The 12,694-nt window shown below is 38.4% G+C and overlaps 1 protein-coding gene across 1 annotated transcript; it reads left to right on the top strand.

Annotated features, from left to right (window-relative positions):
• Window positions 1–2: 2 nt before the first annotated feature.
• On the top strand, window positions 3–6,988 carry LOC145468939 (uncharacterized). Its single transcript, XM_081452651.1, has 4 exons — window positions 3–478; window positions 5,168–5,224; window positions 5,922–6,035; window positions 6,717–6,988. The coding sequence occupies exons 1-4, from the start codon at window positions 90–92 to the stop codon at window positions 6,901–6,903; spliced, it is 747 nt and encodes a 248-aa protein (XP_081308777.1). The 5' UTR covers window positions 3–89; the 3' UTR covers window positions 6,904–6,988.
• The last annotated feature ends 5,706 nt before the right edge of the window (window positions 6,989–12,694 follow it).

Consider the following 12,694-nt stretch of genomic DNA (forward strand, 5'->3'; position numbering starts at 1 on the left):
TCAACCTTGAATTTTAGTTCATCGTCGTTCATTGTAGTTTGCAACTCTTTGTTTGGATTTTGTTCGAAGTACCTGCATTTCGGTGCCAAATGACGAGAGTTTACGTCGGAAACCTGGGCAAAAATGGCTCCAGGCGCGAACTCGAGCGTGAGTTTGAGAGATTCGGCCCTCTTCGTGATGTCTGGGTGGCTCGCAATCCGCCCGGCTTTGCCTTCGTTCTGTTTGAAGATGCACGCGATGCGGAGGACGCTTGCCATGAAATGGACGGAAAATACATCTGTGGAGAGAAGGTTCGCGTTGAAATGGCTCGTGGGCCGAATCGGGGAGGAAGAGCTTCCCGAATGAGCTTGAAAGAGAAGTGCTATGAATGTGGAAGGACCGGACATTTTGCCAGGGCTTGCACTCGGCGACCGGGAAATTACAGCCGTGATCGTGATCGAGGAGATCGCCGGCGTCGGTCAAGATCTCGCAGTCCCCGGTGAGTTTTAAAACTAACACATTTCTCCATCCATTTATTGAATCGTAAGTGTGGTCGCTAAGGTAGCTGTTTTTCCTACCTGTTATTTGCCGTTAGTTAGTTTTTGGAAAGCAAAACACGATCGAAACTACCTGATTTTCAAATTTTATAAGCTCATCTTGAGCCGTTTCCCGTTTGCTACAGAGTATCTGAGAATAAGAATACTTCTAGTTAATTTTGGTTTTGCAGCAAATTTAGAAACATGCCAGGTGATCTAGGCTCTCGAAAGCTTGGACTTGTGTGGTTGTTTAGCCTTCAAGTCAGTAAGCCCCCAGCTGGTAAGCCTCCAAGTAAAACTTTCATGTATTACTACTGTTCGTTCATCAACGAGAGAGCGAATAGGCCTTACCACGGCATCTTGACGTGTAGGCAAAGCGGTCAGAATTACAGGATTTGTAGGTGAATCCAATGGCAAATAACTCTTTCAAAATGGAATTTTACACAATTTGTCAAGCGCAATGTTAAAATACTAGGTAAAGTACTAAAATGCTAGGTAGAAGATTGTATTCACCAAGTTTAAAGGATGCACAAAGCTTGGCTAGAAAACACACAGTTAATTTTTCTCATTTTCCATACATTTGTCTGTAAATTTGGCTAGGTAAACGTGGTTCGCTGGAAAAAAAAAATGCAGACAAACCTATGGAAAATTGAAAAATTAACTGAGGGTCTTCTAACCAAGCTACATGTACATCCTTCAAACTTGGTGAATAACGTTGCGATTCACAAATTGTGTAAAATTCAATTTTGGAAAAAGTTATTTGCCATCGGATTCCCATACAGACACAGTAATTTTAGACTGCTTTGCCTACCTGTCAAGATGGCGTTGAAAACCGTGATAAGGCCTGTTGTTGAGGTTTTGGACTCAACAAGTTTGTCCTGACCTTTCACTGTCGTATTTACACTCAAAGAACTAGGAATGGTCAGTGTTTTCAACTTTTGGTTTAGGGCTTACCTGGCTTGGGGGCTAAACAACAACTCACTTGCAGTGCTCTTGAAAGACTAGTGTCTCATGCCCCACAGTGTTCAGATGTTAAATTATTCAAGTAAGAAATCTATGGAATGACCAAAAATAACTAAGCTATGTTGAGATCTGTGTGGTGTCTCTTAAGAGTTGTTTTTCGTGCATGAAAAACTGTAACCTGAGTTAGAACTTATCATAGACACTTCATAGATGTCAACAGAGCATTGTCATCACAAGGTTTCTTTTTATGTTCTGGTTGAATCACAAGTTCATGTATCTCTCAAATGGTTCAGGAAGTAATTAACGAGGTGGTAAGGAAGATCACTTGTTTGGTCAGGCTTGTGAAAATTGGCAAAGATGAAGATTCAAGAAGAAAAATATGGACTGATGCTAATTAATTTCCCAAAGGTTTTGTGGTCTTTTTAGTTGATAACCTTGCCCCTGTTATTTGTCACAAGATAGGTATTACTGCCCCTTTCAATAACATGCAAACTTCAAATATTTCATTTTACTGTGCTGTCAAACAAAAGTATGATGACAACCAAGGGACAAAAATAAAAATCCACCAACTTCAATCTACATGTACAAGTGTGACCTTTTCAAGCGCTACAGTACATGTACGTTGTTGTTTCCATGGATGTTTGCTAAGACACATTTAATTGGTGGCAGTGTAAAGTGCAACTGTTGGATAGCTTTTGATGCAGAGTTCAAATGTTATTGAAAGGTGCAGTTATAGAGTAGGTAGTTTCTTCAGCCTTGTGGGTTTGCCTTAGCGAACAAACTGTAAAGACTAATTATGAAGAGTTTTGTTTCATATATCAGGGAGTTATAATATTGCGTCAGTTGTCATGTCAACTGGCGAGCAGTGTGTGCGTCGCCAACACCTTGAGAGGTGATTCTACCCACTCTGTGTGCTTCTGTTCTACTCTCCCCCGCGGCTTCCACGAGCGACATGCATTCAACCATCTACTCCGACTACAAGCATTATGCTTATAGCTTCTCTACCCACGAGCGTGTACGGTTAAACAATTCACTTCCCTAGTGAATCACTAGGTGCGCACTACACAGCATCACTTCTGGTACTTGTATCAGTGCGTAAGTACCAACTTTTCAACAGTAGCATTTTCCATACATGTCTGATTGCAGTTTCTGAAAAGAAAAATGCTAGGCAACTAAGCCCTTTATGATTTATTTCTCAAAATGCTTTAAGTTTCAGTAGGTTAAATTCATGGTTGGAACAAAGGTATCAGTTTACATTGTAGTAACCAGTTACCATTAGTTTATCATGTGTGGTTATCTGGGCCTATTAACGATCATTCATGAAGACAACTGACAAACTGGACACAAAATTGACTCATCTAACTACATGTACATCTTCAAGGAGATGGTACAAGCAAACTTGGAAGTTTCAAACAAACCAATAAGCAAACACTGTGTACATGTACCTGTATGTGTGCACTGAGCTGGCTTAGCTTCGTCATCATGCAGAAACTTCCTAAAAAACATACTTTCAGCTGAGATAACACTTTACTATAGCACATACATGTAACCAAATACATCTGAGATACAATGAACGAGTTGCATTTGAACAAAATAGACCAATCAGACAAGCATTTACACATTCGATGCTACAGTGTACTTCAACTGACATGAAGATCATAAAGTATCCCTTAAGGACGTTCGCACTAATTGTTTCTGCGCATCCTGACTGCACAAGGAAATTCACACGCCACATCATGCATCAATGCGCACACTAAGTAATAAAATGAACAATGATAGGGCAGATGGCAAAGACTATAGCTTTGCCTGGATTTAATAATTTTTGACTTTCGGTGACCCCTATTTTTCTAGCGATTTTCTTCATTTAGCAAAAAAAATGAAGAAAATCTATCATTTAGAAGTTTAATTTTTTTTGCAAAATGAACCATTGAATTCCGTTATTTTTAGCTCTTCGTTTATCTGTGCAGCAGTTTCAAATGCCTCTTGAAGGGTTTAGTTTTGTGAAAACGTTGGCAACTTTACGCAACAGACCCACTTCTATAAAATATTACTAAAATTGTTTGCCTCCATTGACTCACCATTGATATTTTTAACTAGAAACCCCTGTAGACCATGCTGAATTACATGCACCAATTTTTCAAAATCAAGGTAATTTTCCACATGCTTTTTCTCTAAAACAAAGTCAGTGACCCCCAGTTTTTTTTGCATTTCTGACACAAGTAACTCAGTAACTGACTGCAGTAAAAATGTAACAAAAAAGCTATCGACTGGCAAATTTTTGTGCGAACGTCCTTAAGATTACTACCACTCATCAGGTTGTCTTCAGGACTTCACCGCCAGCAGCAAACCAGCAAAGTAGTAAAACCACCATTTGAAATTTTATTTAGACATGTATGGCCTAATTATTAGCACATAAACTGAGAAAAATTATCACATGGCTTGCGTTTTGAGGTTCTTGATTGTACTAACAAGTTCAGTTCATGCTAGAACTATAACCTGAGTATACTCTTCCTGCTGAAATGATATAGACTAAGTGTTGGGGCATTCAGGCCAGTCATTACTTCCTTTTTTTCCCTCTACATGTACATTACTGCAGATATACATGTACATCTGTGATATCCCTTTGCAGATATCGATGGGATGGATTATTGCAGTGTAAGAGCTGTCCATGAAAAACAAGTCTGCCCCGAGCATTTGTTACAGTCTCATACCCCGTGGAAGCGATTTTTGAGCTCTATTATTGTCATTAAAATTAGATTTGTTAAAACTAAATTATGAATCAATTTTGTTGAACATTATACATTGTCAATTTTATATGTTTACTGTTGACAGTATTTCTTATACAGATTTAAAAAAAAAAAACCCTTGATTTTTGATGATACAGATTAACCTAAGTATGCTGAAAAAAAGAAGTAATTGTAAAACTCAAGGCATGGTAAAAACAGAAACGTTTGGCATGGCTGTTATTCTCTATACCCATGTACATGTAAACGCTTTTAAATTGTACATGTCCTTTCAATGGTGTAGGTGTTTTGTTAACTTGTTTGTGTCACTGGAATACAAGAGGCATCTTCCACCCCCTTTTTCTGTAAATTAAACATTGTCTAAATAAGTGTGGGATTTATTAATTTTGGTGATTAATACTGTAATAATTATTGATTTAGATGGATTAAACTTGAATCTAATAATTATGCATTATACAGCAAAATGTTGTTTCAATGTAACACTAATCCTTGATAACTGTTGTAGTAAGTTAAAAAAATCAGTAACATTTGATATGTCTGACATAAATAAATCATCTAATGTTGCAGTACTCATAAAAGAACATGTTAAATTTTCATGAATAAATTATAACAAAAAGCTGCTGCTTCGCTCAAATTACAAAACTGTTTACTGTAAGTATCATTAAGTTAATATGAAAGAAACTCTGTTGAAATAACATCGTATGTGGATGCTGACCCAAGAGTTGAAGTAAGATTAAATGAGAAATAAAAATAGTGACCTTCCAACTTAACTACCAACTTTTTTTACAAAAGGAATATGTGTACATGTAAGTACACTTCAGCAAAACATCACCCATACATTTATAATACTCAAAATGGTTTTTCTGGCAGCTGGATGTTTTGGTTTTTTGGTTTTTTTTTGTACACCAGCAAAAGGTTTAACCAAGAATATTTTGATGTTTACAGGTCCCGCTCACGTTCACCCAAACGACAAAGAAGTGGAAGCAGAAGCCCATCACCAAGGTCAGATGAACTGCAAAGTACTGTATTTATTTAGGTTGTTAAAGTGGCTCAATCTGATTTGTGAGCCATGAGTACCAGAAACAGTTTAGTGTAATATTATAAAAATCAATCATTACTGGTGAATGAAAGAAAGATGATCATCAAAGTTTTATATCTTCCTTCTTCGTAGATGGGAAAAAGTTTTTTAAAAAAGGTTTAAAAACTCTATGAGGGTATTTTAGAAAAAATTGCTGTAGGAGGTTGAAGTCGTCACTTAAAAGACTGATTGAACCACCTTAAAAAACAACCCTGAATATAAAACAATCTGAATATGTATCACATCATTTCTGAATCAAGACCAAGAGTGGATCATCTGTTACATATCTCTAGGCATATGGCATGTACTGCTGAGTGACCGTAAGTACTGGTATGGTCTCACAGGTCTGTTATCATTCCGTTTTCAAGATCATTGGTGAAAACCTTTTAGGGTTGCATTCTTGAAGAAAAAATTAGTGTGTTACTCCAGATCAACAGGTTCACTAAGTACGTGTATTCTACAAGTAGATGAAGGATAAGGTGTTGCTGCTAGCATTGTTGCCATGGATACCTGTTTGCTTTTCCAGAATGTTATTTGGCTTCACGAACATCATGGCACCTACCCACAAAAATCATGTACATTTAGCCTCCTCTAATATTGTATCTGTACATTAATTTTCAGGAGACGTTCACGATCAAATGAGGACAAAAAGTCAAGGTCTCGCTCTAAGTCTCATAGTAAAAGTCGTTCCCGCAGTCGAAGCCAAAGCAAAGAGAGAGCCGAGAAAGGAAGAAGGTGAGGTTTGCGCACAGTAATTTTCGACAAATAAGTTCCTCTGTCATCATTGTATTGAAAATGAGGGAATCATATTCAGGACTGTTATTAAGTTTTGATTCACATGTAGCCTTTGTGAAAAATACATTGGCTCCTTGAAAAACTTGACATTTTGTTGTTTTGTTGTTTTGTTTCCATGTAGTGGAAGAACTAAGAAAGACTTAAACTTGAACAAACCTGACAAGTATTCCTTAAAGCTGAGCATCATGCGTCACATTCCAATAACACAAACTTTAGCAGATGGAGCTGGAGTTCTTAAAAAAATCGAATTTATTGTATCTTGGAATGTTTTTGAAAAGTCCTTTAACTTTTAATTCCATAAAAAAATATGAACCATGTTCCTTAGGTCGAGTTTTTGCTTACAGTGTAGGGGTAACCACTGGATTTGTGTAGACGTACAGTGTACATAATTTTATCAGTAGTGAATATTTGAGATCAAAATACGGACAAGTCTAAAAATCTCTCTATTAATAGAGAGATCTTTAGACTTGTCCGGATTTTGATCTCAAATAATCACTACTGATAAAATTATGTACAGTAGAATTCTTCTAGGAGAATTGACTCTGTTGAGCAGTTTGGTTGCTCAAGCCGATGATTTGTCCAGAAAAGTTCTTCTGAATGACTAAGCTTGGTTATTTTCAGAAGTACAAGCCCAGACAAGAAGCAAGAGAAGGAAAAGGAAGAAGATACATGTAAAGATGCGGAAGAAATTAAAAAAGAGGAGGAAACGGAGAAGCCAGCTGCCAATGATCCAGAAACAAAGTCCCGCAGTGTCTCTCCAGCACCCAATGATGATGATAATCATAGTAACGAAGACAATGCTGAATGACTGTAATATTATTCAGACTTGTCCAAATATGATAGCCTTTGTAGAGTATGTTGTATACTTTTTAGTAAGAAATCCATGTAAACCCTTCCATATATTCACTTGTAAGAATTCCACTGTTAATATGTTCTTCAAATTCAGCATGCATTATCTGGGTTAGTTGACGTGTCGCTGCATTGTCATTAGAAAATGAACAAGAAGGTGTCAAAGAGAAAAGAGGCACTGCATTTTATATTGACTAATTTTTCGTGAAGTACAAAGCTACATTTACATGTAAATCAAGGGAAACTCAAAATGAAACTTTACTAACTTAAAAATCCCTAAAGAGGTAACAATTGAAACAAAAAGTTACAAGGGTTGTTAATGATTGAGATAAATTAAAAATTACAAACTTTACAAACTCAGACTAAATTTTTCAAGACATAGTTGAAGGGTGAGGTGTAAGGGCTGTGTTATACTGTACAACGTTGCTGCATGTGACAAGCTTACAACAAGTCTACAACATGAATAAGCTTTGTGGAAATCAAACCAACAACTTACTTCCGATTACTTACTTGTATGGTTGTCAGGTGGAAGACAAAAAATGTTGTAATTTTTTTTTTAACAAGTTTAAAAACTGCGCGACAATTGTAACTGGTATTCAGTAATGAACATTATACACATATGTGATTTTGCATGATTTGAGCAGTGTGTGTTGCATGCGACGAAGTTGTACCATCTTAATCAGGCCTTAAGGTTCCAAAAAAGTTTCAGTCTGGTTCTTCTTACTCCAGGTCCCGCCAAGCATTCATGATAAGTCACTTTTTGTATTGTGAGCAGGCAGTTGATGTTCAGGGCACGGAACAAGTTTTCAGACAGGTCAGGTCAGTCAGTGCTAATGGTTGTGTAAAGAGTGAATTATCTCATTAAAGGAGCTATGTCACAATTCTTCAAGTAGGTTATCTCTCAAAGACAACTACAGTATACATGTTGTCAATTTTCGGGCCATAAATTCTAGAGTATGGCTAGCTTTCGGCAGTCTTCTTTTTTCACTGTTAGGCATGTTAGGCTGGCAGTACATTAATTAAGAAGTGTCGTGCACCTTTCGAAAGAATGAAATTACAGGTTCTGGACAGGAGTGTTGCTACTGTACACCAAGACATTATCAGTCAGTTGTACACGTTTTATAATAATACGCTATTGCGTATTACGCTGCATGGAAAAAGAAAGTGGATCTTCAGTTCGCTGGTCTCTTTTGCTGTTTAGTGGAACAAACTGCAAGTTAGTAGTGAGCGAAGCTTTTCCCTGAATTTAATTTTGGGACTTCGGCCAAACCCTTGTTTACATCGATTTTCTCGTTTTCGGAAGGCGTGACGCGTTACAGATTCAAGGGTCAAATGACAGGACTTCGTGATGTCGATCTCACCTAAAGCCTTTTCCTTGGTTTTGAAAATATTAGCTGTTCTTTCGGATCAAAAAAATCGCCTAGCATTGCTGGTGGCGGGGCAGTTTTTCATCAATTATTAGCTTGCAAACGCGATAGTCGAGGAAAGACGTCAGAGGTGGTGTCTATTTGCCGGAACCTAATGGAAACAATGAGGAAATACAGCTCCCTGCTCTCCGGCCCACCAAAGGAACAAAAAGGACAGACGACTGGGATAAACATCTCAATACATGTACGTGTAATCGTTGCTAGGCCAGTATTGTCAGCGGAAATCTTTGTTGCGTTTATGTTGCCGTTTGCATCACGCAGGTTAGTACACCGTCTTGTTTTCCGCTCTGGAACTTTTACTTTCAACAAAAGTAATATAATGTTGCTTCTGCCAATATTGACCACAAAACCCCTTTAATGCAACGAAATTACATGCAAATTTGTATCGATAATTTCTTGTTAATTTTAGTGCTGTTGTTGTCAGAGTTCATAAAGAACGAGATCGCAATATGTTTGTGATCCACGTGAACGTAAATTGAATTACATTTTTGCACGCAACTAAGTTGCTCTGAAGATTAATTGAGATAGTTTTAACGTGGTGCATGAAAAAAAAATTCTTGCGGAGGTAAATTCATTTTCATTAACCCTGCCAAAATACAGTTGTATTCGTGTTAAGATAATTGGGACGGTAGCTCAAAAATATCTACAAAAACAAGATGGTTCAACTGATCTGAATGTCAAAAATAAACGTAATAATGACTGAATGGATTGTTAAAAAAGAAACTATATTTGTCCAGAGGGTAGTATTTTCATTCTTCCTGCCCCATTCAAGGAGGATGCAGAGGTGGAACGAAGTACCATTACATAGTGGCAACGGAGAAAGGACAACCCTCGCCCCCTCCATGTAGTGGAATCATGGGACACAAGCAAGGTTACGTGACATAGCACATGGAAATAAGTCGAGATCGAGCGAGAGAACCGAGAACTTCTTCATGCGTTTCACGAGTATAGAGTATTGTCAGAACTTCCTGTTTATCGTTCAGAATATAAGTTGCGTTTCTTCATTTTGTCTACATGTCAGCTAATTCCCCCAACAACGTCTACATCCATCTCACTACCACCCACACCTTGTTGTTTGCAAGGGAGTGGAAGAAAAATCTTCTGTCCTATACAGCATTTCAGTTTCATTTAGTTTTCTAACGACTAATTAAATAAAGTTGTTTTTATTTTTGCCATTTATATATAAGTCAGCTTAGTGCTTGGTTTTCATCATTTGGGTTTCTTTGGATTTTCTTGGGCAACTTACGTGCACATTAAAACGCAAAGCCAGCGTTTTCAAATTCCTTCGGTTTAAAAGCGTTTTCGAATAGCTCCGTTTTCGTGATGGATTATGCTGCGTTTACACGGACGCGGTTTCGAATCGACACGGTTGCATTCTTTCGTAACCGTATCAAAAAGTACACGGTTTCGAACCGTTTAGACGAAAATGATTTCTGTTTCCTCCGCTGTTACGTCTTGGCCTAGGCTCGATTTTTCCCGCTTTCTCGAGTCCGTTCTACGTTCTCCTCCTTTCCCGAACAGCGGCTGGTAATCGAGCCTAGTCCTGGCCGCGACATGTTTTGTTACAAGAGATCCGGAGACGACTACACCTTGAGGCGTCGCCATTTTGTTTGGAAGTGGCGAAGCGTAAAAATTTCAGTGATCTCATTTGGACTGATAACGAGGAAAAGCTTTTGTGAATAACGAACGAATTCAAAGTCACTAAAAGTGCAGGAATTGTTGATTGAGAGTCCCGACATCAAAAATACGAGATATTTTCGCGCCAAACGGAAGCCGTTTTCAAAAAGACACGGTTATCCCCGTTTACGCGGCACATGAAACTGTATCGTTTTGGAAACGCTCCACTTTCAACAGCGTCTTCAAAAAGACGCGGTTTCATTGATTATTCCATCGTCGCCGTGTAAACGGAAGGCGTAACTGCATCGAAAAGATGAGGCTACAAATGAAACCGCGTCCGTGTAAACGGAGCGTTAGTGTGGACGGTAGGCCTAACTGTGGAAATAAAGCCGCGTTTTTAAATTTCTCCGCCGTAGTGTGGACAGAGCCTCAAACCTTTTGTTTTGTTTTTTGAAGTTCGTGGTCGTGGTGTCAGGAAGGTCATTTGAATTTCAAATCCACATAAATTATTCACCCTGTACTCTCACATGTGTTCGCTGAAGTTGAAATGGCGCTTGGAAGTTTTGCTGTAGATTCAACATGCATTTAAGCTTACTTACGAAATGGTTTCTTGTAGAGATCGTTAACTGCTTTTAACGTAGACGAGTTTCGTGTCGTAAAGCTGGTCTACGTATCAGAAGTGTTAAGTCGAATGCAGCGGGTGCAAGCGGAGTTCGTTGAAATGTACGGTCTTGCATGCTAACTTTGAAGGTAAATTTCACGATAATTTTGTTTCCTTTCTCTATAAGATGATGATAGCTACATGAAGATGCCCTCCAAGATAATTTTAAACTAAATTTCTCCTAACTTAAGTCATAACATAATAGTTTTGTTTTCGTCAACTGAGCCGAAAGTCATTCCTTACGCTTTAAGGTTCCCATTTCGCGCGCATGTAAGGAATTAAAATGATAGTGATAAGTACGGAGGCAGCGTGGCCGAGTGGTTAGAGCGCCGGATTTGAAATCCGTAGGTCCCGGGTTCAAATCCCGTTCTGACCGCTAGGTCTCGGTAGCCCCGAGTTCAACTTCTCGGCTGCGGTTGTAAATAGCCAACTGGTCTGCCTCCCGCTAGTAGGGATTCTTAACCTAGTTATGTTTATTTGAATATTTATTTATTATTGTTTGTTTACATTGGTCCTGAAAAGCCCCACTGGGGAGTAACCAATTAAGTATACACTTTACATAAACAATAGCCTCCATATGGCGTGAAAATATGCTCGAATATTTGTCCGCGGACTTTATCTGTTCCAAGAAGCGAACTGTTTTCCGAGAGCAAAGCTTGAGGAAAACTGTGAGCTTCGAGGAACAGATAATATCGGCGGACAAATATCCGAGCATATTTTCACGCCAAATGGAGACTATTGAGTTCATTATCCTTCAAAGATTTATCGCAACACGAATTTTGGGGAATACCACTCGGATATTCCAGAGTTTCAGCTTGGGCATATTCAGTCACGTGATGTGTTTAGACCAATCGCGTGCGAGCGAAAATATTCGATGAATTATAATTGAGCAATAAGACACTTTTTCTGTGTTTACACAGGCTCATCTAAACACGAGGTAGTTGGGAGAAAGTTGTGCTTATAACTCTCGGGAATTCTCCCAACCCTTCGTGTGTTTAGATGAGGCCATGTAAACATGGAAAAAGTGTTCTATTGCTTTTATAAAAGAAATCTCAAAAATACAGGCAAATCTAAAGCGTCACAACCGTGTGTACGTACTCTCATCTAAACACACCGATCGACCAATGAGAGCGCGCGTAGTAGCTCAGTTATTTTGTAATTAGCTCTTATTAACCGAGCAGGAGGTCTGTATGCTAGAATCTTGACCGAGGTCGCAAGTACAGACCGAACGCAATGAGGTCTGTACACACGACCGAGGTCAAGATTCTCCCATACAGACCGTCTTAGCTCGGTTAATAAGATGTTTATTATATGGCAAACGAGAACAGTATAATTCGTTAATGTAACTGGTTTGTACTAGTTGGCTCTTTGCTTACGAACGGCGATGAGCTGAATTTAATTCTGCCAAAGTTTGTCCGTCCTCTTTACCGTTTTTTTCCTCATCAGCCTTTTGACACTTTCATAAAGAAATGTTGTTAGAAGAAAATAGTCAATATTTTGCATTTTAATTTGCAACTCTTTCACCTCAAACATTATCGGTCTGGATGCCGGTCTAGATGGCAAAATCTAGACCGCTTTCAATATCGATTTCGTGAATTCGGTAGTTCCCAGTCCTTGTGAGACAGCCATATAATAATGACGAATACAAAATGTTTTGCGAAAGGAAACCTGTGTTTAAATCTGCTTCTTATTATAAGCCGCTGATACAAAAAAACATAATATGGCAAAAACAACCAAGCTACAGTTAAATACAGTAAATAATAGAGCGCAAAAAAACAACTGAATAAGAGAACGGCAATAACTTTAAGAACGTTTTCACTGTCCTCAACGCAATAGGCTGTCTTCAAGATTATCGTATAATCCCAAACTTTCATTATGCTGGGATTGCAGTAGAAAGTGTTCAACACTGACAAAGATATGACGAAAGGTGAGTATATTAAACAATCATTCCACGAGCGCGCGTTTTTATTTTTATCTTATCTTCTTCTCAGCTCGTGAGCGGGCGGAATTCAACAAATCCTGCAATCTGATTGGTTCCTGGAGCG

The sequence above is a fragment of the Orbicella franksi genome, chromosome 14, assembly GCF_964199315.1.
Source record: "Orbicella franksi chromosome 14, jaOrbFran1.1, whole genome shotgun sequence".
Classification (NCBI taxonomy): Eukaryota; Metazoa; Cnidaria; class Anthozoa; order Scleractinia; family Merulinidae; genus Orbicella; species Orbicella franksi.